The sequence below is a fragment of the Strongylocentrotus purpuratus genome, unplaced genomic scaffold (genome assembly GCF_000002235.5).
Source record: "Strongylocentrotus purpuratus isolate Spur 01 unplaced genomic scaffold, Spur_5.0 spur5_scaffold_20, whole genome shotgun sequence".
Classification (NCBI taxonomy): Eukaryota; Metazoa; Echinodermata; class Echinoidea; order Camarodonta; family Strongylocentrotidae; genus Strongylocentrotus; species Strongylocentrotus purpuratus.
The window spans coordinates 2707587-2730636 of record NW_022145606.1 but is presented as its reverse complement, the minus strand read 5'-3'; the positions used below and the strand labels follow the sequence as shown (position 1 = coordinate 2730636).

The 23050-nt window shown below is 39.7% G+C and overlaps 1 protein-coding gene across 1 annotated transcript; it reads left to right on the top strand.

The window, feature by feature from the left end:
- The first annotated feature begins 5105 nt into the window (after positions 1–5105).
- Positions 5106–21848, top strand: LOC594653 (transcriptional adapter 3). The gene is made up of 9 exons (XM_030993162.1): positions 5106–5298; positions 13585–13760; positions 14216–14401; positions 16083–16344; positions 16884–16962; positions 17699–17813; positions 19115–19238; positions 20110–20303; positions 21448–21848. The coding sequence occupies exons 1-9, from the start codon at positions 5139–5141 to the stop codon at positions 21577–21579; spliced, it is 1428 nt and encodes a 475-aa protein (XP_030849022.1). The 5' UTR covers positions 5106–5138; the 3' UTR covers positions 21580–21848.
- Positions 21849–23050: the final 1202 nt, after the last annotated feature.

Below are 23050 nucleotides of genomic sequence, written 5' to 3'. Positions count from 1 at the left end.
TTTTATTATTTTAATGTTTAGAAATTTATTGTTCAAATTTTTTATACATATACATGCATTTTTGTCTTTTAAAAAAATTGAACAAAATTAAAAAATTGAAAATCATTAATTTATTGTTTCAAATTTGCTAAAAACATCTATATTAAATAATAAATTAGTGCATGAATTAGTCGCTCCTCAGATCGTTTGCTAAAGGGGTGAACATTGTCCTTGTTTAGTTCTCTTTCGAATAAATTGCCAATTTGAGGACCGTTTAGATTTGAATGACTTTGAACAGCTAGACGGTTCTATAAAATAATATTGAGGGTTAATAATTGGGCGTGCTATATGTGGAAGGTTTGTTAATTTTTAAATCCACTGTTATAGAGGGTCTTTGAAAAAAATGGGGGTCTATATATTTATATAGCAGAGCGCCCCCCCCCCATAAAGAATATATAACAAAATAAGTTAATAAATTAATTAATTAAGAAATACGCTACTTCGAAAGTCTTCTATTACACATATTTCGTATATACACCTGCGTATGTTATTGTCATTTAATTACTGTAAATACATGTGAGGGGGGCCGGGTGGACTTGAATGCATGCGATTAATTTAGACCCGTATTACTTGAAAATTGTAGGAGGGGTATTAAACACTTTTCTTTTTAAGTAACGGCTTAATGATAAAGATGAAGTATGAAATTGATCGGATATTACTTGATAAGGGACACTTTTATGGTAGGATCATGGCTGGGTATTTTTTCTTGATTTTCAGCCTTTCAAAAGTGAGGTATCTAATTGGTGAACCCCCAATTTCGTCTGGCGATGGATACAATGATGATGATGATGATGATGAAGATGATCTCTTCTTGTATAGCGCCTCTGATAGGCGCTCATGCCCTTACAAAAAAGTTGTATAGAATTCTATAGAACGCTTTATAGAGTTCTATAGAGTTCTATAGAACTCTATAGAACTCTATAACATTCCAGATTCTCTATAGAACTTTTAAGAATTCTCTATAGAAAGCGGTTTCCTCAATAGAATTCTATAGAATAAGTTTTCTATAGATTTAAATTTCTATAGAAAAGTTAATTCTCTATAGAATTTTTAAGGTTGTCTATAGAAATCAGTTTCCTCTATAGAATTCTATAGAATAAGTTTTCTATAGATTTAAATTTCTATAGAAAAGTTAATTCTCTATAGAATATTTTAGGTTGTCTATAGAAATCAGTTTCCTCTATAGAATTCTATAGAATAAGTTTTCTATAGATTGAAATTTCTATAGAAAAGTTAATTCTCTATAGAATTGTTAAGGTTGTCTATAGAAATGAGTTTTCTCTATAGAATTCTATAGAATAAGTTTTCTATAGATTGAAATTTCTATAGAAAAGTTAATTCTCTATAGAATTTTTAAGGATGTCTATAGAAATCAGTTTTCTCTATAGAATTCTATAGAATAAGTTTCCTATAGATCTAAATTTCTATAGAATTCTATAGAATTTTTTTTCTATATGAAGATATGTATCTCATGCATATTCATGATAATTTGCATGTTTTCACAGAAAATGTAATTATCATGATCTGTCAAGCAAATGTGACAATTAACATCAATTTTGTGATTTATATTTTCTTAGACAATTATTGACAAATATAATATATATGTACGATTTTTTTAAACATGTAACTTAAGACGTAAAATAGATATATTAATATATGTAATTTACTAACCAGTAAAAACATGTATAATTTTGTATATGTATGTAAGATCTCCGCACTACTTAATTAACAATATATACTCAACTGTATTTTGCTTCAAATGATCATTGTGATGGAGCAATTGCAGGAGTCTATATAAATATGGTTTAGTCGGTGGCCAGATGTCATGCAATATTGATTATTAATTATCAATTGATTGCTGGTCGCTACTGAATAATAAACTGGTTTTCAACTGGTAAATAATGGTCTACAGAATTATTTACAACAAAACTTCTATAGAATTCTATAAAAAATATCTATAGAATTTCTATAGGCCATTCTATAGAATGTTTTATAGAGATTCTATAGATGTCCGTTATAGATTTCTATAAAATTTGTATAGAAAAGTGGCCCACTTTTCTATAGAATCTCTATAAAACATTTCTTTAGAATTGCTATAGAATAAAATGGTCTATAGAATTCTTTATAAAAAAATTCTATAGAATTCTATAAAACAAATTCTATAGAATTTCTAAAGGCCATTCTATAGAATGTTTTATAGAGATTCTATAGAGGTCCGTTATAGATTTCTATAGAATTCTTATAGAAAAGTGGCCCACTTTTCTATAGAATTTCTATAAAACATTTCTATAGAATTGCGTATAGAAATTCTATAGAATTTTTTTTATAGAATTCTATAGAACTTTTTTGTAAGGGTGGTGTTGGCTTGAATCGAACATTTTGCCAGATGTAAGAAAGAAAACAATAAGTAAACAAAAAACAGAAAAGAAATGCCAAAAAAGTAAACAATTAAGTAGCAAAATAAAATAATTGAGATAAATCTTAGCTTATTAGAGTATACAGCTATAAAGCCGATTTGAAGGCGGTATAATTGAGTTTTAAGATATAATTGACGGAGATAGGTTAATCCAGTCCTTACTGCTCTGCAAATATACTACATCTACTTGGACAAAAACAATTTTACGCCCCTGAAAATAATCTAATTTGCTTCTTTCTTCTTTTTTGTTGTCGTGTGCGTGTGTGTGCAGGCCCCCCCCCCCCCCCCCGCAAAAAAAAGAGAGAGAGAGAGAGAGAGGAGGAGGAAAAGAAGGGAAAGGGAAAGGGAAAGAGGAGACGAGAAAGAAAGAAGAGGAAGAAGAAAAGAAAAGGGGGAAGAAGGAGATCGGCAGGCACGTAGTCACGGGGGGGGGGGGGGGGCACGTGCCCCCGAAAATTTCCAAGATCGGTTGAACTTTTTTAGACCCCTCCCCAGGACGTCGATCGATTACATGTGTGCCCCCCCCCCAAAAAAAACACACCAAACTCTGGCTACGGCCCTGGAAATCGATCGGGGGCTTGCCTTCCAGGCTGTTGCCCCCCCCCCCATCAACAAATAAGAGAGGATGAAGGGAAAGGGAAAGAGGGATCCGCCCCCTCGATCCAACCAGCGGTCCTAAGGTGGGCCCCTGAATGCTTATCTGACCGTCATGAAATGCCTAAGACTCCTGAGCTTTTGCCGCCCCTAGACCCCCACGCCTATTTATGCTACGCTCTACCTGATCTTAAATAATTTACCCTCACCCACTCACTTTTAAAATTATTCAGCGGAGCCTGCATGTAAGAGTTGGGTGATGCAGATTTTTTTCTTTCTGCCCCTCCCCCAAACATTTTTGCTCATTTCGCCACTGCTGGTCACCATTACGTAAGTTGGCTCGCATAATTTCAAATGTGCCCCCCTCCCCCTATCCTGGATCAGCGCGTGTGTGTGTGTGTGTGTGTTATTTTCTGCTTTGGGGGGGGGGGTCTTTTTTTAAATAAGAATAATATAAAAATAAGTATATTTGTGATTTTTAGTTTACTAATTCTATATGTTTATTTAATGCCTGTTAACAAAATCATCTCATGCAGCCACCCCCTTTTGCAAGCCTGAATCCTTCACAGATAATAATAAGTTTTGGCCAAGTCTATAATGAGTGGGGATTTTATACAACCATTAAAAAGTAATAATTGTAGCCTATATAAAGGAAAAAATGAGGTGAAATGAGGTAAGAATCCTGATGCGGGACTTTTTGGTGACCCAATGACTATGCGGAGCAAGCATCGTCCACGAGCCGCCTAGAGGCGAGACGTTTGTTTGTTTGTTTGTTTGTGGTTGCTTTTTTTTTTTGGGGGGGGGGCTATTTTGAACCCCCAGAAGTGATATTTTCTGGCAGCATCTACACTATATCTAGGGCCTAGTAATTGTGTGCGGGTCTGGCCACATGGCGTTTTTCTATGCACATTACATTTTCACTTGGCAGCCCTACGTAGATCCACCCCTGTGCCGTGGCGTAACGGAGCATAATTATGTTTGGAGGGCATAATAAAAATCCGCATCACCAACCCATGTTACATGCATGCCCCGCGGAACGTTTTTCAAAGTGTTGGGGGAGGGTGGGCTAAGGTATTTGCGATTAGGTAGAGCGAAGCAAGTGAAGCGTACATTGGCGTGGGGTCCAGGGGCGGGGCCTCGAAAATTTGAAAATTGCTCCTCCCCCTCCCCCCCCCCCTCCCCTTGAGCACCATGCAGGGGAGGGGGCCGGTACGTCTCTTTTTTTATACAAATAAAGGTAAAATTAACGTGTTGTTACCGTCCCCTCTTGCCTTGAGTGAGGTCCAGGAGGCGTAGCGCCCAGTAGCTCAGAGGTTTTAGACATTAAATTACGGTCAGATGAGCCTCCAGGGGCCCGTCTTAGGGGCCTTGGTGGGGTCCTACAGCAATTTTGTAAATCACTGGTATCGAATTAATTAGAAATAAACCACGTTTGAATTTTATTTGGGGGTCAACTGCCCCCTCCATCAGTACGCCAGTGCATGCATGTGTTTGATTAGTAAACACAACTTTTGTCTGAAGCATTTTATTTCAGTGCAATATGTTGATTAAGGGGGGGGGGGGGGTACGACGGTACGTGAACCCAATTTGTTATTGTTTTTTTAATTTCATTATAAAACGTATCTTTGCAAAGTAATAGGTTATAAGACCCCCGTTCATTATGCACAGTCTTTAGAACAGTTAAGTAGAATACTGGTTAAGTCTTTGACAGTGAATGCCAAAAATAGAAGGAAATAAAAGTCGTCCAAAAAAAAAAAAGAGTGATAAATATGAAACCGACATGTGGTGCAGCTGAAGAAGCGAAGTGTAGATGTATTTGTGAAAATAGTATAGTTAAGACCTTATGTAGGATTCAAACAAATGTATACAATGGTTGATTACTATTTTAGTTAGATGGGGTGACGTTCCACTTTCCCGCGTCTTAGTTCACCCCGAGTTTCCTCGTCTTTTTAGTTGAAATGAAGTCGTAAAAAAATAAAAGAGGCGATGAAATCATTAAATTGGCAACAGTGATCGGTCGACATGGGCTGAATTATATGTGTCTTACTTCAATCTTGCTCATTTCTTTATTATTGTTGTACTCGGAAGGATGCTGCATTTAGCGTCCTTATTGTTCCGGAAACTTGGCTCTTTCTTGGAAGAATTCACCCAGCAGCAAAGGATAATGGCTGAAATTAAAGACCTACCGTTTCAATTTCCAGAGCTAGCCCATATTGATCACAAGAAATCGTGTCCTAGATACAATGCAGGTCAGTATTTTCAGAGGACAAAACAAGAGAGAGCGAGAGTCGAGGCAAGCGAAAGCGTGTGACTGTGAGTCGAGGGAAGCTAGGGAGGAAAGCCCAACCTTGGCGGGCTGCGCCCAGCCTGCCACCGTGCACCGCTGGCATGGCACGGCGCGGCTCGGCCCTATCGCGTGACGCGATACGGGATATGCGGGGCCAGGGACAGGTCACTATTTAGGGTTAATCTAACGTTACTAGATGTAGTACGAGTTCCCAGTCTTGAAACTTGGCCCGGATGCATTTTTCATTGACTTTGTACAGAGACTTTTCACGTTATGAGTAGTGTAAATCACACAAAAATAAAATTTAGAAGAGTTAATGAAATACAACAAGAAATGTGTAGGTTAGTACATAATGAAGACACAAAGAGTGGTCAAATCGGCTGAATTTGCCGTTTTATACACCAAAAATGACATATTACTTACATTTTGCGTCCCAAGGTTTTCCCATTCCTCAGTGGCGCGCTGAACCGTCGCAAATATGCCTTTACTTATTACGCGCTGCGCTGGTGCAAGCCCAGCGGGCGGCAGTCCGCACACACGTACGCGGTACGTGCGTGAAGACTTAGCCTTCGCTACAGACACTTGCTAAATGTACGCGCACGGACGCACGGACAAGGCAGGGTGGATCACTGACCTCTATTATGTGGACGTACCGTACCATCGCCCATTCCCGCGCCCGTGTTAAAAAACTGAAGCGGGTGCGCACTCGCGGTGGCCATTGGAGTGCCGTATCACTTTTAGAAGTGAAACATGGCCGCGAGAGTACTTCTATACGCCGTGCGCTCATTCAGAAGTGCAACATGGCGGCCGCACAGCGTCACTTCTGTTAGCCAATGAAATGTCCGGTGTAACGTTAGAGGTCGGTGGGGTGGATTGATATTAGGCCCCAACTGTTATACCTACTGGTTTAGTGCTGTGGGTCTATTTGAAAATAAAAATAAAATAAAAGAATTTTTGGAATCTAGATCGAGATTTAAATGGGGTCTAGACTAAACAAATTGGAAGACAAAAAACTTGCCTTTGCCCAGAAGTATTTTTTCATTCTACTTTGTCATTTAATTGCCTGTAATTTAAATATTTTAACATTTTTCTTTATATCTCTCACTTTTCCTTCTTTTACCTTCTTCTTTTTTCTATCCTCAGGTGTCAGAGGTACGGTGTCAAAAAATAATTAAGCATCCCATAATGCAAGTTGTTTGTAAAGTCATGCCTAACTATAAATGAACTATACATATGATCAATTCTGAATGACTTTTACTTTTGAAAACACTGTAATCTCACTGATGAACACTAGTTCTATAGGCCTATATACAAGTAAAGACAATCATCCCAACTATCTCGCCCCCTGGTGGAGCATATCTGCATGCAAGAAACCAAAGGCTTTGACCTTGCAGGTAGAAGCTGCCTGCAGACACAAAACCCCATAGTGCTCCATTTGCCAAAAATATTTTTGGTGGACAGCAGTGTAATTATGGCATTGAATTTCAATCATAGCTACCCGACCCAAATGTATGCATGCATAAAGTTGCAGGTTTAATGTGTATGATTAATTCTTAAAGAATTTCATATTTGGAAGCATTGTAATATCTCACCAGTTTAATGATAATTAACTATATTTACAGTCTTTTTCTTCTTGTTTAGGCCTGTACACCAAGGGTTTTCACATTGCAGGTAGAAGCTACCTGCAAGAACTAACTGCAAACTGAGACTCACCAATATAGATATTGTTGGCTGTCAACTGCTTTAAAGTCTGCTGGACTCCACACATCTAGATGCCTGGGCAATGATAGGCTGCTCACAACTTCACAATGTTGCATACAAATTCTTTGAATTGTTTTCAAGAATAACTTTTTTTTCCAGACTCTTTCCACAATGCTTGTCATAACCAATTTGCGAATAATGCAAATTTCTAAGAATATAACACTAGCAATTACAGGTCTTTACATAGTTTTACCGTTATAATCGTTTTTACTTTTGGGCCTTTCAAGTTACACATAGCAGATATCACCGAGATGAATGTCAGTAAAGAATTCTGCAATCGTCATGTAGAACAATTCATTGTTGCCTTGATAGGAGACCTCAAACTCCCCATCCTTCAAGTTGATTACTGTTGCATTGTACCATTGCTCCTTTTCATCTTTCTCCCACTTCTGCGCGAATTCTCTATTAATAATTTGTCCTGGGTCTTTCACATCTGTCAGAAAGTTCTTGTCTGTAGGTTCCGGAATACTCAGGAGAATGTTCTTCAACTCATCAACAGAGCACTTACTTAGGGCATGTTTCCCAATATCTTGTCCAAGTATTTTGGTCCTAAATTGAATCTGTGCCTTCAGCATCCCTGTAGCTCTGGTCTTGGACATGCCATTGACTTTGGTTTCACATTCATCCCGATGTTCAATCACCCCGTCTTGCAAGATACTCTCAATAAGTTCTTCTACTTTGTTTCTGGCCTTCTCTGCTTTTTCAGTTAGCTTCTGCTGTTTTTCCCGGACTCGTCTTTTCACCTTCTCTCTGTATGTCACCTTATTCTCCATTTCTCTCTTGCGTTCTTTTGCACCTGCCTTAATGTTATTGCGAATTAGCTCCTTCCTACTTCCCTGTGGCTTGTTTTGGAGCCAGTGCCGTGTGGCATTGGCCTTGAACATTACTTTTGACTCTATTTTACCTATGCCAATATTGGGTGCATGATGTAGGTGCGAGTCCAATTGCGCAAAGTTACGCTCTCCACTTATATTACTGTTGCAGCATGATGCAGCTTGTTCCTTCAAGACCTCTGAAGACTCCCAAAACTGTCCACCGGCAGCTGGGACCCGAGTTGACGTCTGATCACATCTAAGATTGATGTCAGAATAGCCTTGAGTGGCCCGACCATATCGTCCTCAAATGGTTGAGACAAAAGTGCAGTTAGGACCTCATCTTTAACAGGTGGAGTACCAAATACGGTGCAGTTGTCCCGAAGCATGGACTGCGGCTCCTCCGACCATTTGGTGAGCATATTGGCAGCACTCTCATACAAATTATTCATCTCGAGGATGTTGCCTCCTTCACTGACCACCTCCATCCAGGGTCTGGCTACCAATGCACCAACAAGGCCAAGGCATCGAAGATGGCGGATGTTGTCAATGTTCCATGCATTTACAAATGCCCTGTGCAAGTCATTTGTCGGCTTGTTGACCAATCTGAAATAATCTACAATGGCCTCCCCAATTAGATGCAACCTCCCAGCCGAATAAAACAAAATGTTGAATCTGTTGCCCACCCATCTGGGGATCTGTTGAGGAAATCCTTTCTCTTTCAAAAAAGACCGCAACTCGGTGCTATCTCCACAGCTGTCACTCGTGAAAAGCTTGCTCGCAACTCGAATGAATGCTTGCGCATTACACTCGCCGCCTTTATTGAAAGGCATTTTGCAAGTGCGTTCTTTGTTGACATCTAGTCGTTTCAATGCCTTGTTGGCATCGCGTGCGAATGAATCCAGCGGATGCATGCTACATCGAAACTTGTTCACCTTGATATTTCTCTGCTCCTCCAGTTGTCTGTCGACGGCATCATTCGTTGAGCAACGATCCGTCATGGTATTAGTTACCTCATTTAGGACATGAGGGGACACAGCATCACAAACTCCCTTGATTGACTCAACATATTCCGCTGCTGTCCCTCCAACCTGTTGGGCGAACCCTATCATGAATGTATTGTATTGTATTGTAATGTATTGGGTTGCAATGCAGGTATTATATTTGAAATTTGAAACAGCCAGAAATTTGCTAATATTAACATACTTGGTTTTCAAAAGATAGGGGGGAGGGATGCACACCTGACCCGTCCCGCCCCTCCCACCCCCCTATATCCGCTACAGCAACATCATTTTTTATTTCAAACTTAAATTAATAATGTAAATAAATTGATAATTTGTAATGTGAAACAGAAACTAAAGTTCTGGGAGAGGTGAAAAATAAATTTGTAAGCTTCCAAATTCTTTTCAGTTCAGTTCACGCCGAATCAATTTACACTATATATACACTTGTTCTTGTAACTAATCTACCTTTCCCATTTGCTTGTAATTACATATTAAGAACTTGCATGTATCCTTAATAAAGCTCAGTAAAAAGGCTGTAATTGCGAAGAATTCAATCACCTTATCAAACCCAAATTACTATTGATAGCAAATTCTTAATATGCTGGTTGGCGCCAACTTAGTAATTGGACACAAAACAAACCTGCAGGTAAAATGAAGCCTCTCGTATGGCGGTATTAAATTGCTTTCCATCTTTGGTTGATACAGGAGCCTTCAATTCAGCGATTTCATTCTCTAGCACAGCTATCTTATCTATCATATAGATGGAGTCTTCATCCGGGCGAGTAGTACGAGGCTTTCGTGGAACACTTGACCGTTGCTTCCTCAATCTCAGGTATTTTTCCGGTACCTTTCAGCTTTCTTTTTAGCGCTGTCATTGGCCTTTGAAAGTTTTGTTACCTTAGAGCTTGCCATCTTGAATTCATTTTTGAAATGATCGCATCTTGCACTGGTCCTGAAAACTTTCCTGTTAAGGTCTTTAGTCCTTTTGTTGGTGTTGATGATGGCATGGAGATCTTTAACTCGCCGTCTCGCAGCGGTCAGTTTGTTCTGAAGATCTGCAATAGATCTTTCATGTCTCTCCTTGATTTGCTTGACCTTGGCATCATGGCTGACTGCTTCATTGTCAATTACCTGACGGAGGCGGTTGCAGTTTCCACATCCAGACTCGCGCTGACTTGGACTGCTTGCAGCCGTGCCAGGGATGGAAAATTTGTTTTCGAGGAACTGTTCAAGGTTCTCTCTTGCACCGGGTCTTTTGAAATGTTTCTTGAAAGTTGTGTATTTCGCATACAAACGTTCCAGTTTACGCAACAGAGTTCTCTCGTTGGCACCCCATATTCTTGCTATGGGTGAAATTAGACCACGCTCCTTAGTATAGATCTCGAGCATAAACCCATTTACGATATGGACGATGGATATGTTCTCGAGAATTGTGTCTGGGGCCAGACCTGCCCGTGCTATAAAGCCACTGGCAGCCATTTCCTGTGAAATAAAAAATACATTTTTTATTCATGCAAACCTATGTGTATTTGCATATTATTGTTAGTGAAATCATATTTCAAACCAAGAGACCCAGTTTAAAAAAAAAGGAAGATAAATAAAAAATAAAATTTGATCACAAATAAACACACAAGGACAAGAACTCATAACAAAGTACAGATTACAAACATTTAACACTCAAACCACGAGTTATATCTTTTGTATCTTTCTTGAGTTTTTATCTTGGTCTTGAGTTTTTATCTTGGACTTGAGGATCTTGAGAGTCACCCAGACACAGTGAAAAAAATACACGGGGGCTCAGGGCGAATTTGCCCCCGAAATGCCCAAAAGAGCCCCCAAAAATCAGAAAGAGCCCCCGTAAATTTGCATAGAGTTCAATGCAAAACAAATTTTAGAGTGTTATTTTTATGCAAGCAAGCTTGAAAAGTAGCCCCTGAAAAATAAATATTAATTTTTTCCTGCGCAGACAGGAGCACAAACCACCATGACACGGCCACAAAGGCAGCTGAGGTGTTCTACAGCCATGTGTCTGCCGGGTAATGCGACAAATGCTCTGATGAAATTATCTCTGTATTTAATTTTGTAAGAGCTATGAATAGGGAATCGATCATAGCTAATAGCTAAAGTAATTGTCACCAGAGCATTTGTCGTAAAACCGTCTGCAGGTAGTTCAGATCTTAGTTGTGCATCAAAAGGTCTTGGCATAAAAATTGTGTTGAAGTTCCTAGGAGGAAAATAAAAGAAACGTCATGAAAGTTTATTTGTGGGATATGTCATGTTGAACATCTCTCAAACTAATTAACCGAGTCTACCAGTCCATTTAAAAAAATTTTTTTTTTAGGGGGGTAGTCAACACTTTGAAATTTAAATTTTGAAATAGGCCTACTGATCTGAAATAAAATTCTAAGTTTCAAACATATTTTGGCCCATTGTAAAACGAGGAAGACAAAGTAGGGCCTATAGAAAATTGAGCTGGTTACCCAGGACGTAGGCCTATTGCAGGTTGACATTCATAAGGGGGAAAAATATAGGTACAAACAAAAGTATTCTAAAAAGGAAATGAAAATTGATTACAAGAGAAAAGAAAAATAAAAGACATGTATACGCCTACATGTCAAAATAAAAGTGTACAAAAAATAAAACTTTTACGGCAATCACTGGGATTTGAAAATCAAATAAGTCTTTAGACATTTATTTCAGAATAATTCAAGTACCCATACATGTACAGTTGTTTGACACCGTAGAACAAATAGAACATTCATACATGGGGGGGGGGGGGGGGGGGACACACCCTGAAATCTCAAGAGTTTAATACTTGTCCTTCATCCATTCACTTTTTTTTTTCAGTCATTATTAGGCGTAACTTTAAGTTAGATCTCCTCATGCATGGAATTTGTTATTTTCATGACGAAATGAAATAGGTTTACAACCAACTCCATTATTATGCTAGCACTAGAATATGCTCTGCGCGAGCGTATGTGTGTGCATTGAAATTTATTTAATCAGGTTGATTAAAAAAAAAGGGGGGGGGGGAAAGGCAGGGACAATTTATTTTGATAAGCAGATATTAACAGAAAAATATTGTTAGGGGTGACATGACTGGCGTATAAATGAGCCAATATTTTGGGGGGACTGCGCTATATCTACAGAAATTTGTAAGATTTATTTATTTGAATTTTTTTTAGGGGGGCAGCTGTCCACCCCCCACCAGACAAGTTGTACGCCAATTTTGTCTTTGTGTCAAGAGAGGCGTGACCTGAAGCCGAGAGTCAATAAAAATGATCATGAAACTTGAATAAAAGATGGGCTGAAACCTGAGCTAATTCCTGTAATAAAGAGAAAAGGATGTGATTGTGGATACACCCCCCCCCCCCCCCACACCGATATATATTTCACTGTACTCACTCAGGTCTCTCTCAGTCACTGACTCACACTCACACACAGCCCAGGCCAAAATTGACTTTTTTAATTTATTTTCTTAATCAGTATGCATATATAAAAATTAACAACAAACCTCTGATAATAATAAAAAATAATGTTCCTCGTCACATTCAAACGCCCACCAGATTAATAAAATTAAGTATTGAAGACCAACGAGTATGAAAAGACTAGTATCCATATACACGCACTGTGCAATTGCAATGGCGGTCGTACAACACATAAACTCAATAGCGTCTCCGCGGCAGCAACCGCAGAAATCTTTCGCGCGAAACTGCCGGGGATCACATTTTGGCTGAAATTTGCCCTACTTGGTGCACTCATACTGATATGTGGGCGTACCTGGGCTCGGTAAAACTTTCTTCCAAAAAATCCGAAAACAGTTCAATTTTGAAAAAAACAAACTTTGGAGACTGCCAAATTCTGCGCAATATGGATCTAGGATACATACTGACAAAGTTCACTCCGAAAATAGCGAAAACATCGACTTACCGAGGTGAAAAGTCTACAAACTAACGGCGTTATGGAGGTAGGTAGCAGACACCATCGCAATGATCAGAATCCGTAACTACTTTCATATAATTTATGTTAATTTATTTCTACAGGACCCGTTCACTTCAGGAAAGAATAATATCAATCCACCCCTTGTCGAAAGCATATGCAACGGGCGAGCTGCCAAAGCTTGAGCACACCGTATGTACAAAACGATGTACGTGCGCAAGGGCCCCCTCTAGTGCCGAATGACGTCCTCTATTATGAGCGATAAATCCTTGGGAAGGCGGACAACTTACAAAAGCTGACAGTGGACTTTATTTTGCGGAATCTGTTTTTTGGCATTGCCAGGGCGCGCTAGGTGGCGCTAGGGGAACCCGAAACCCGCAGAGCGCGGATGAAAAAACAGAAGATCCTTATTTTCTTGGGACACAATTCGTCCGCGTTTACGAGGATATGCTCGATTGTGCGAACGATCTCTGTACAATGTCAATGTAAAAATCCGTTTTTCGCATCGCCAACCCGCGGATCGGAAACAAGAATCGCCCACAAATATGTGGACGATCCTTAGTTATATTGGCGGACGCTTCTGTCCGCGTTCACGAAAAGGGATCCTCGTTTATGCGGATGATCCTTATCTCTTCAAACAGCGTCCCTTGGTACTTGGTTGTTTACCATTCATTTATTTATTTCCTAATTGTTAATATATAATTTTTACTTATTTATTTATTTATTTGACAGTGGTTGACAGAGAGGAGGAGAATGGCTCCATTAGTATGGAGGAGCTAGACTGTCTCCAGCTGGAGCTAGAGACGATGCTAGCGGCCGTCACGAGGAGGATCCGTCAGATCCAGCAGGAGGTGCAGAGCATGGCAGATCTTCAGGAGATCAAGAAAGAAAAAAAGGAGCCAAACCTGTAAGAAAAGAAAATTAATGTTTTGTTTATCCAGAGTAGGCAGTCTAGGCACATTTATAGTATCCTCCCTGAAGGCCCTGCACACCGCTTTACAAAGTCATATTATTGCCCAGTGATCATCTTGAAACGGCACTCTGCTCCAAGATGAGGTTTTTAAAGGGCATAGCATACATTGTGGAAATATTGACTGATTTAGGTTAAAACAATTGCCCTGAGGTGATCTTGAAACTGTCCTTTGCCCACAGACCATAGTCAAAAGTCATTATACAATTTCAAGATCATTGAGTGCGGTAGTTTTAAAAGTCACATGTGCCTGAGAGGCAAAACCAGAACTGAACCACTCTAACCCTCTTGTCTCTCCTCTTGGAATGCCAAGTGATTTTTTTTTCTTCAATTTTTTGTATTTTTCCAAAAAGGATTCAGTTTGATTTGAATGAATTTTTACTTGCCTCATAGGAGAAAAAAGAGGAGACTTCAACCACAAGTGCGCCCCCATCTGGCAAGCGAGGGAGAATCGATGAGAAGCCAGAGAAACCAGAGAAGCCTCCGAAGAAGATGAAGGAATCGAGCGGGAAGGGGGGCAACACCAGCACCCCGGGGGTCGGATCTAACAGACCTAAAGCCAAGAGTATGAGTATACATGTGAGTATACAGCTAAGCAGGGGAGGGAAATGGAAAGGGGGAGGGGGGGTTCTTGCACCCCTTTTGGAGGATCTCATATCTACTTACAGTTGATACTCTAAGCAAATAAATGCCCCTTAATTCGTTACCTACGGCAAGTATATGTTATTTTTAAGTTTTTCAATTACTTAGAATATCACAAAAAATTCTGTCTACTCGAAATCCTCATTTGAAATGTCGAAAATATCCGCCTCTCTTTGCATAGAAAATCAGTCACGGCGCTGGTCTACTATTTATGATCTCACGTCCGGGAAAGAGTATATTCACGTACCCGGATGTTCCATAGCAAACATGTGCAGAGTGACACGATTTTCTGCTTATTTTTGTTTCAAAGGCTGAAAAGTCTAATAAATCATAATTCTATGTACAATTCTTTACCTTCCCCTAGTACTTCATAGTATTAATATCGATTCCCCTTTTAAAAATTATGACATACATGTATACATGCTAACGATGTGCTATTAGTCGATATTTTCACCATGTAATTTTTGTTTTGGTGTTGAAATCGGCCCAGGCACGGAGTGAACAGTACGTAGCTGTCTACCCATGCACAGTTCATTACCATACACTACGGCGATCTCCCGATGGTTTCTTCTTCCTTTTTCCCATGTCTTTCGCCTTCCTTGGCCCTGAAGATCCTTCATCTACCAATTCTGACACCGGTAGTCAGGAGCAAGTCTTTGTTAGTTGTTTTTCTTAGCTGGCAACGTCGCTTTCATTATCTTGCAATTGCTGATAAACATATAACTAGCGCACGTACGTTCCATCACAAGCAAGCAGCGCCTAGAGCAGCGGCTTGGTCTTACCTCCCGATTCTGCTCGCTTCACGAATGTTCATGCAAGAGCCGCATCACTCGCCAAAATATTATAGAGCAAGCGCGCTTGCATGATCTCGTTCAAGTTTTATATTTTACAACATAAAATGTTTAACTGGTACTGTATCCTTTTTTGAGGCAGTCACACAGATCTATGATAAGTACTATCATAGTTCTAGACCTATTCGTTTTACAAAACTGCTCCTGTACCTTATCTGATGACAATATAATGCATCCGCCTATTCATACGTGCACGATTTAACTTTAATTCCTAAGCAGTAAACTCGTCTTAAATCTCTACCAAATAGGTGAATATGAGGATATAAAAAGAAATCAGCGACTGGAAAATGTTGCTTCGTTATTCTTCATTCAAATGAAAACAGAAAATCCATCAAATAAACTCCTTAACAAAAACAAATCTAAGCCCTGACAGGATAGCATTTACGTAGGGATATCACTGCCATTCACTCTCACTGAGCCCATGAGTCCCGTTCGTGACGTCACGGATAGAGGCCCGACTCTACGTGCACTAGCTTCCGGGTTTCAGACTTAGATATTTTGGTAGAGTTACTCGAATAAATTCATTATTCTAAACTTGTTATGTCGGGTGGACACCATTTGGTGTTATTATGGGGGTTAAAAGTAAATTATCTCAGTATTTGGGATTGTCTTAGAGTATCAACTTTAAGGCCCAGGTAGGCAGGTAGGGTAAGAATGGGTTTTTATAGACCTTGAGCAAGGAGTAAGCAATGATACTTACTGTAGAATATTTATTTTCTGCCAACCCCACCAATGTGCTATTTCCCCCCTCTTTCTCTTGGAACCAGCAAAAAATACAGGAATACGAATTCACTGATGATCCGCTCTCTGACGTAGCACCCCCTCGCTTGCCCCGCAACGACACCATCGATCGTTTCTGGGCGTCGGTGGAGCCCTACTGCGCTGACATCACCAATGAAGATCTGAAGATGCTCGATGAGCTCATCAAAAGTGGCGAAGAGGAGACAGAATTCTTCAAGGTGCCGTCTCTAGGGAAGCACTACTCGGTCCGATGGGCGCATGAGGACTTACTGGAGGAGCAGAGAGAAGGTACTTATCATGAACAATATTAAAGCCCCACTGTACTACTTGTAGCTACTTGATCCCTCTATATAGAAAACAATGCCTAATCGGTCACCATTGGTCCCCCATGATCCTCTTTTCTTATGTTAATTGAGAGCTGAGTTGATGAGGTAACCACCTGTCATTGACCACCCTGGGTGGTCTAATTTCTTCTAGCCAAACTAGAACAGACGGCCTTTAAAGGAAAATCCAACCTTGATAGCCATCTACTCTAGAAGAAAGCAGAAAAATCAGAGAAGCAGACTGGTGAAAGTTTGAATGAAATCGGACAAAAATTAGAACTAGTCATTCAAGAATGACATAAATATCAATTAACACAATAAAAACAAATATTCTACAGTGTATGTATACAGTTCATACAACCTGAGTCTCTAAACATCATTGGGTACGCTTGATATACATCATTTGGAGCCTATTATGGAGACTTAAATCTTGAAATGTCCTAAAGAGTTCAATGCATGTAAATGTAGACTGGTGATCAAATCTCTGTTGTTTTTACTGTGTAGGTGGAAGGATAACAGACAAGAAGAAGGGACCTTCACCAAACACCAAAGAAGCTAAAGCCATGCTGAAGAAAGCAGACAGGTTTGTAACAATTAAGTCTCATTTAGATATGACACGGTTATCCTTCCTCCCCCCCCCCCCCCCCCAAAAAAAAAAATGGAGATTGTACAGTTATTCCTGTGTTGTAACCCATTAGTGGTATTTCCACCAAGTCTGGTGTCAGCGAATTATGAGCTTCTGTACCTGGAAACCGAGGACCCTCTCCCTTTAAGGAAATACAGTAAAACCTGTCTTAGTGGCCATCTCTCTAGGAAGGCAACCTGTCAATCATTGCCATGCATTTTGTCTCCCTCTAACCCTACAGTCTACAGTGGTCACTTTTATGTTTCATTTTGGTTGCCTTAAAGGCAGTATTTAAAAATGTTTCCAGTTTTACAAATGAAAGATGCATGGCCCTACATGTTATCAGTGTCTGTGATTTGGTATTATTTAGAAGCCCTATAAAAATTGCGCCTGATCATGAAGTGCCTCAAAAAATAAAAATCTTTGAGTGACCGGTCTTACAAAGCTCATTTTCCCCAATAGACTCATATGTTATGAAAACGCTGGGAAAACGATTTGTGAAATTTTGAATTCCAATCTTAGATATCTTGATAATCAGACAGGCGATCTGCTTGTAAACGCCATGAGATTCCTGACTGCAGCATGAGCTAAATCCAGCGTTTTGTTTAGAATCTAAGGCAAAGATCCCAAATACCTTTAATAGACAGGTTTGACTGTGATATGTTAATTGTTTGTATTATCTATGTGGTTACAGACCTGATGACGACTGCTGTCCGTTTGGAACCCTGACCCAACGTCTCATCTCAGCGCTGGTAGAAGAGAATATCATGTGCCCTCTGGAAGAAGAGTTCCTCATGGATTCATCTAAGGTCAGTTATATCCCTCTCATTATCTAGAGGTGCCAAGGTTAAGTCGCCAGACTGTCGATCACGAGGTCCGCGGTTCGAGACCCGCTGCGGCACTAATGTCCTTTGGCAAGACATTGATCTACATTTGCCACACTCAACCCAGGTGATGTAAATGGGTACCTGGCAGGAATTAATTCTTTGAAATGCTAGAGTGCCGTAATGGAAGCACAGCTAAAGCCGGGGTAATAATCTCCAAGTTTGGAAGCGCTTAGTGATTGTAATAAGCGCTATATCAAAACTGAGTATTATTGTTATTATTGTTATTATTATTATTTGCCACACCACCCAGGTGAGGTAAATGGTACATACCTGGTAGGAATTAATTCCTAGAAATGCTAGAGTGCCATAACAGTTCTATCCCTTTCATTAAAATGTCCAGACATGAAAGAATTGATTTATTCTGTAAGGCTTGGGAGTTATCAAAATGATTTTCCCTCTCATAATCACTCCACTATAATTTCTTTCTCTCTCCCATACTCTCTTTCTCACATTCTCTCTCTCTCTCTCTCTCTCTCTCTCTCTCTCTTTCTCTCTTTGTCTCTCTCTCTCTCTCACTCACCTCTTCATCATTATCTACATTTGCCACACTCGACCCAGGTGAGGTAAAATGGTTACCTGGTAGGAACTAATTCCCTGAAATGCTAGAGTACCATAAAAGAAATGCCCACCTCCCTGATTTTGTTTCTTTGATATGTCACTCCACACAAATTTTAATGTCTCCCTGATTTTTTGAAAGATTATTTCGATTTTGCTGTCTGCAATTGATATAAACCTCTCTGATTTCTGAATGAATCCTCCCTGAAAACTGGTTGACATATCTGCCATAATGGCAGCCACGCTCAAGCTGGGGTAATAGTTGTGGAGCACCAGGAGTGTCAAGTTTGACAGACATGAGCGCTATACAAAATCCCACTTTTGTTATTATCATTAAAATGTCCAGACATAAAAGGAACAGGGAACGTTACGGGCCAAGTTCAGAATCTGAAGGAGAAAAACGGGATGTGAAAATAAAAAAAATCTAGGAGTAAAACAAATAATGGAGCACCAGAGTTTTGACTGATCCAAATCAATCGCAAGTACTTCAATCAATCACAATTTTCCAGTCTCCTATCTCTTATGTACATAGTTGCGATTGATATTAATTTCAAATAAGTTGCGACTGACATCAACTCTTTGTAAGACGGGGCCCTGGAGTGTACCGGACATGAGCACTTCACAAGATTTATCTCTTAATATTTCATTTCTTTTCCCTCTTTTTTCAGGAAGAGAACGGAACAATAACCGATGGAAACACAGCAACCTCTCCTAAGAATGGAAACAGACCCTTCACAGTACCACACACCAAGGCACTAGAGGCAAGGATCAAGGAGGAACTACTTGCACAAGGTACGGAAGAAAAATAATGGCATTGTCTTATGTAATTTCGAGCTGGAGTCGAGAAATTTCGTTTTGGGGACACCTTAGCCGTATACAGTTGACAAGTAAATCATTACCAGGTTTTGAAGGTTTTTAATATAATAATAATAATAATAATAACTTTTACTTATAAAGCGCTTTTCATAAGACACTTATATCAAAGCGCTTTACAATATTGATACAATTAAAACTAGACAGAGTAATGACAAGAGAACAAATATGAAGTGAAATTATGAAACATAAGATAACAACGTAAGGTAACAATTTAAGAACTAGGTTGGATATGCATATTAAGTTTGTGATTTGTCCCAATTTGTTGTTGTTGTTGAGAATGTGTATATGAAAGCTCACATCTAAAAGTATTCAACAAAGGCACTAATATATCCAGTCCACCTGTCATTCTTGAGTTACGAAAAACACTCAAAACATCAAAATGTACAAAGGGTTATGATCAATTTAGCTGTAAACTGTAGGTGGTGTGCAGGTTTAAACCCATGACCTACTCATCGCCAGTCAAGTGTTAACAAATTTTGTAATTATTTCCGTTTACAGAAGGGAGTTGTGTAATTATTTTGTTTAAAGGCCCACTGTACTACTTGCACCTACTTGCTCCTTTTATATAGAAAACAATGCCTAAGTGGTAACCATTGGTCCCCCATGATCCTCTTTTTCTAATGTTAATTGAGAGCTGATTTGATGAGATGTCCACCTTTCAGTGACCTTCCTGGGTGGTCTAATCCCCCTGGCCAAACTAGTACAGACGGGTTTAAAAGATTGTGTAATTATTTTGGTTTACAGAATGAGCTGTGTAATTATATTTTGGTTTACATCCTATCCACAGGACTGCTGGACGTGGACGACCCCATGATCATGGGTGAGGAGGACGAGGTCTTGCTGGAGCTTCAGAAGCGACAGGAGGAACTGAAGGCCCTCTATGCTCACAACCGCACCCAGAAACAGCGCCTGGTCAAGCTCGCCAAGGAGGAGATCAAACGACAGGAACTGAGACAGAAACTACGGGCAGCTGATAATGAGGTAAGCTGGGCTTTTCATGTATACAGTCTAACCAGGGGGTGTTTCACAGAGACTAAGATCGACTTTAAGTTGGACTTAACTATGACAGACTACTCATGCCACTGGTAGCTCTCATTATTGGTTTCACAATTATGATCGTTTAGATAATATTTTTTCCTTCAATGATGAACTATCAAAAAGGTGAATTCTGTAGATTTGTGACCACGATTTGTACGTTTCTTGAGAAACCAATGCCAATAAATGGTGAGAGTAAACAGTGGCATGAACGGCCTGCCATAGTTTAGTCCGAATTAAGTTGATCTTAGTCTTTGTGAAACAATCCCCTGTCTTAGCTGATTTTTCTCGTACAGTCAAAAGGTGTCTTAGAGGTCACTTCTAATGATATTAATGACCACTATATAGCCTTCATATCCCTTACACAGTAATGCTCTTGTCACTTGGACATTATTACCCTGGTTATAGCTGAGCTGCCAAAGTAACTAGCCCTCAAGCATATCAGATACCCATTAACACCTGGGTGGAGAGTGGCAAATAATGTCTTGCCAAGGGACGTTAGTGTCCAGGTTGGATTTGAACCCTGTACCTTGTGATCTATACTAGACCACAGCACCTCTACCTGTCTATAAAGACCAGCCGTATAATAGTGGCCATGTATTTTGTCTCTATCAGAAAAAAATGTGCGTTGTGTAACTTGTCTAGAAAGGCTACCTACCTAAAGTGGCCATTTTCTCTGTTTTCCTTGAATGTCTTCAATACAAAGGTTTAACTGTATCTGGCTTTACGCCCCCTCCAGAGCACTGCTATATATTGATGTTGTATAAACATGTTGACGTCAAGAAAAAAGAAATAACCAACTATGAAGCAAACAAGTGATATATCAGGACCTGAGAGAAACAAACAAGCATCTGATAATGTCTATAGTACTTTAGCACATCCATTGGATAAGGGAGCTCCATTTGTCCCTAATTGAAAGGCAAAAAAAAGATTAACAAAGGAGAGATGAAAGGGAGTATATTCCCTCTCCCAATATTTGGCTTTATTAATTTGCATTCCCGCCAACAGTCATTACCATCCCTCACCGCCGAGACCTACACTACACCGCCAAATTTGTACGATAACATATTTTCCCCCATTCTTCCCGCAGTGCATAGACTACTACCGTCGCATCATGGCCGCCAAGCAGAAGAAAAGATCACCGACCAAGAAAGAGCGAGACGCGGCTGCCAAAGCCCTACGAGACCGGGAAACCATCATCAAACAACTGGATACCCTTTGAACTCTTCGTTGTTGGAGCCAGGGCTTGACAATAACAGAAACCTGGGTCACCTGACCCCTCAAATCCTTAAAGCTTATCTGTACTAGTTGACAGGAAGGATTAGACTGCCCTGCAAGGTCACTGGACAGGTGGTTATCTCATCAACTCAGCTCTCAATTAACATAAGAAAAAGAGAATCATGGGGGACCATTGGTCACTGATTAGGCATTGTTTGTTATTTAGAAGGCGCAAGTAGGTACAAGTAGTACAGCGAGGCTTTAAGTTGGTGCTGCGGTATACTGCGTTGCGTCCGAATGAGAACCTTAGCAGATGTAACTGAAAGTGGACGAAGGGGACATACTCACCTGGCAGATTGCCTAATGTAAACATTGTGATTTTAGGCATACATGAATGTGTATTATGTTCAAATATTGCCACTATAGATGTGGATTTGTACAGGGTAGAAAATACTGTTAAAGATATAAAAATGCTGAGTTTGTGGTGTGAAGAAAGAAAACATGTGTGTAGGAAGAAGCACTGGCTCTAGACATAAAAGGAGAGGCTCGTCAGGTTTCATGAGCTGAAGCCCGCTGACACCAGACGTGGTGGAAAACTGGAAAAACCATTAATGGGTGTACAAGTCTGAACACAGCAGACCTGTGGTCTTACCAAGAAATACCTCCTGGTCTCTCAGAGAGTCTTTGGGTGGGGAAAATGTAGTGACTTTAACATATTGGTATAACTTGTATGTAGGGCATTCAAAACATTATTTGTGAGTGACCAGCATTTGTTTTAATGGCATGCCTGCATGCTAACGCCCTTCTGCACGCCAAACAACAAAGGTGATTTTGTATGGGCTGTGACAAGATTTGTTTGATATGAAGCTCTCAGATCGAGTATGTTAGGTGCATGAAATCATGAAATACTTTGGAAAAACATTTATGCGCCCTAAATGTACACATGCTTAACATGCTGACATGAACTTGTATGACCTTAAATTATTTATGTACTAGCTGGCTGTCTTGAGTCAGGGTATTGGTAGCATCCGCATTGTACTTCATTCTAATATTCAGAAGTGTAATGAAAATAAAGATTTTTGTCAATGTATATTCAACTCGGTAACAAACAATGCAGTAAATTAACTGCATACATATTTGTATTCAATGGACAGTAATACATGACATGCATGTACAGTGTAATTTGAAACCGCAATCAAGATGTATTGGTGTTTTGTACAAAATTTTCATAAAATGGAAGAAAAAATGAAAAATACAGTACAGCCGAGAAGTGTAGAGAATGGTAATAAATCATTGCTTGCTTCAGAGATATTGTGTCAATGTATTTTGTTCTTGTCTTATGTTTTACTTTTCTTGATTCTTTGTTTTTGCCGATTGTGACTGCCGATTGTGACTGGTTTCCTCTTGATAATAGGGATTTTTAGATTTGCGTGGACTGATACATGTGATGTCCATTCAAGGCAGTGCATTAAAAG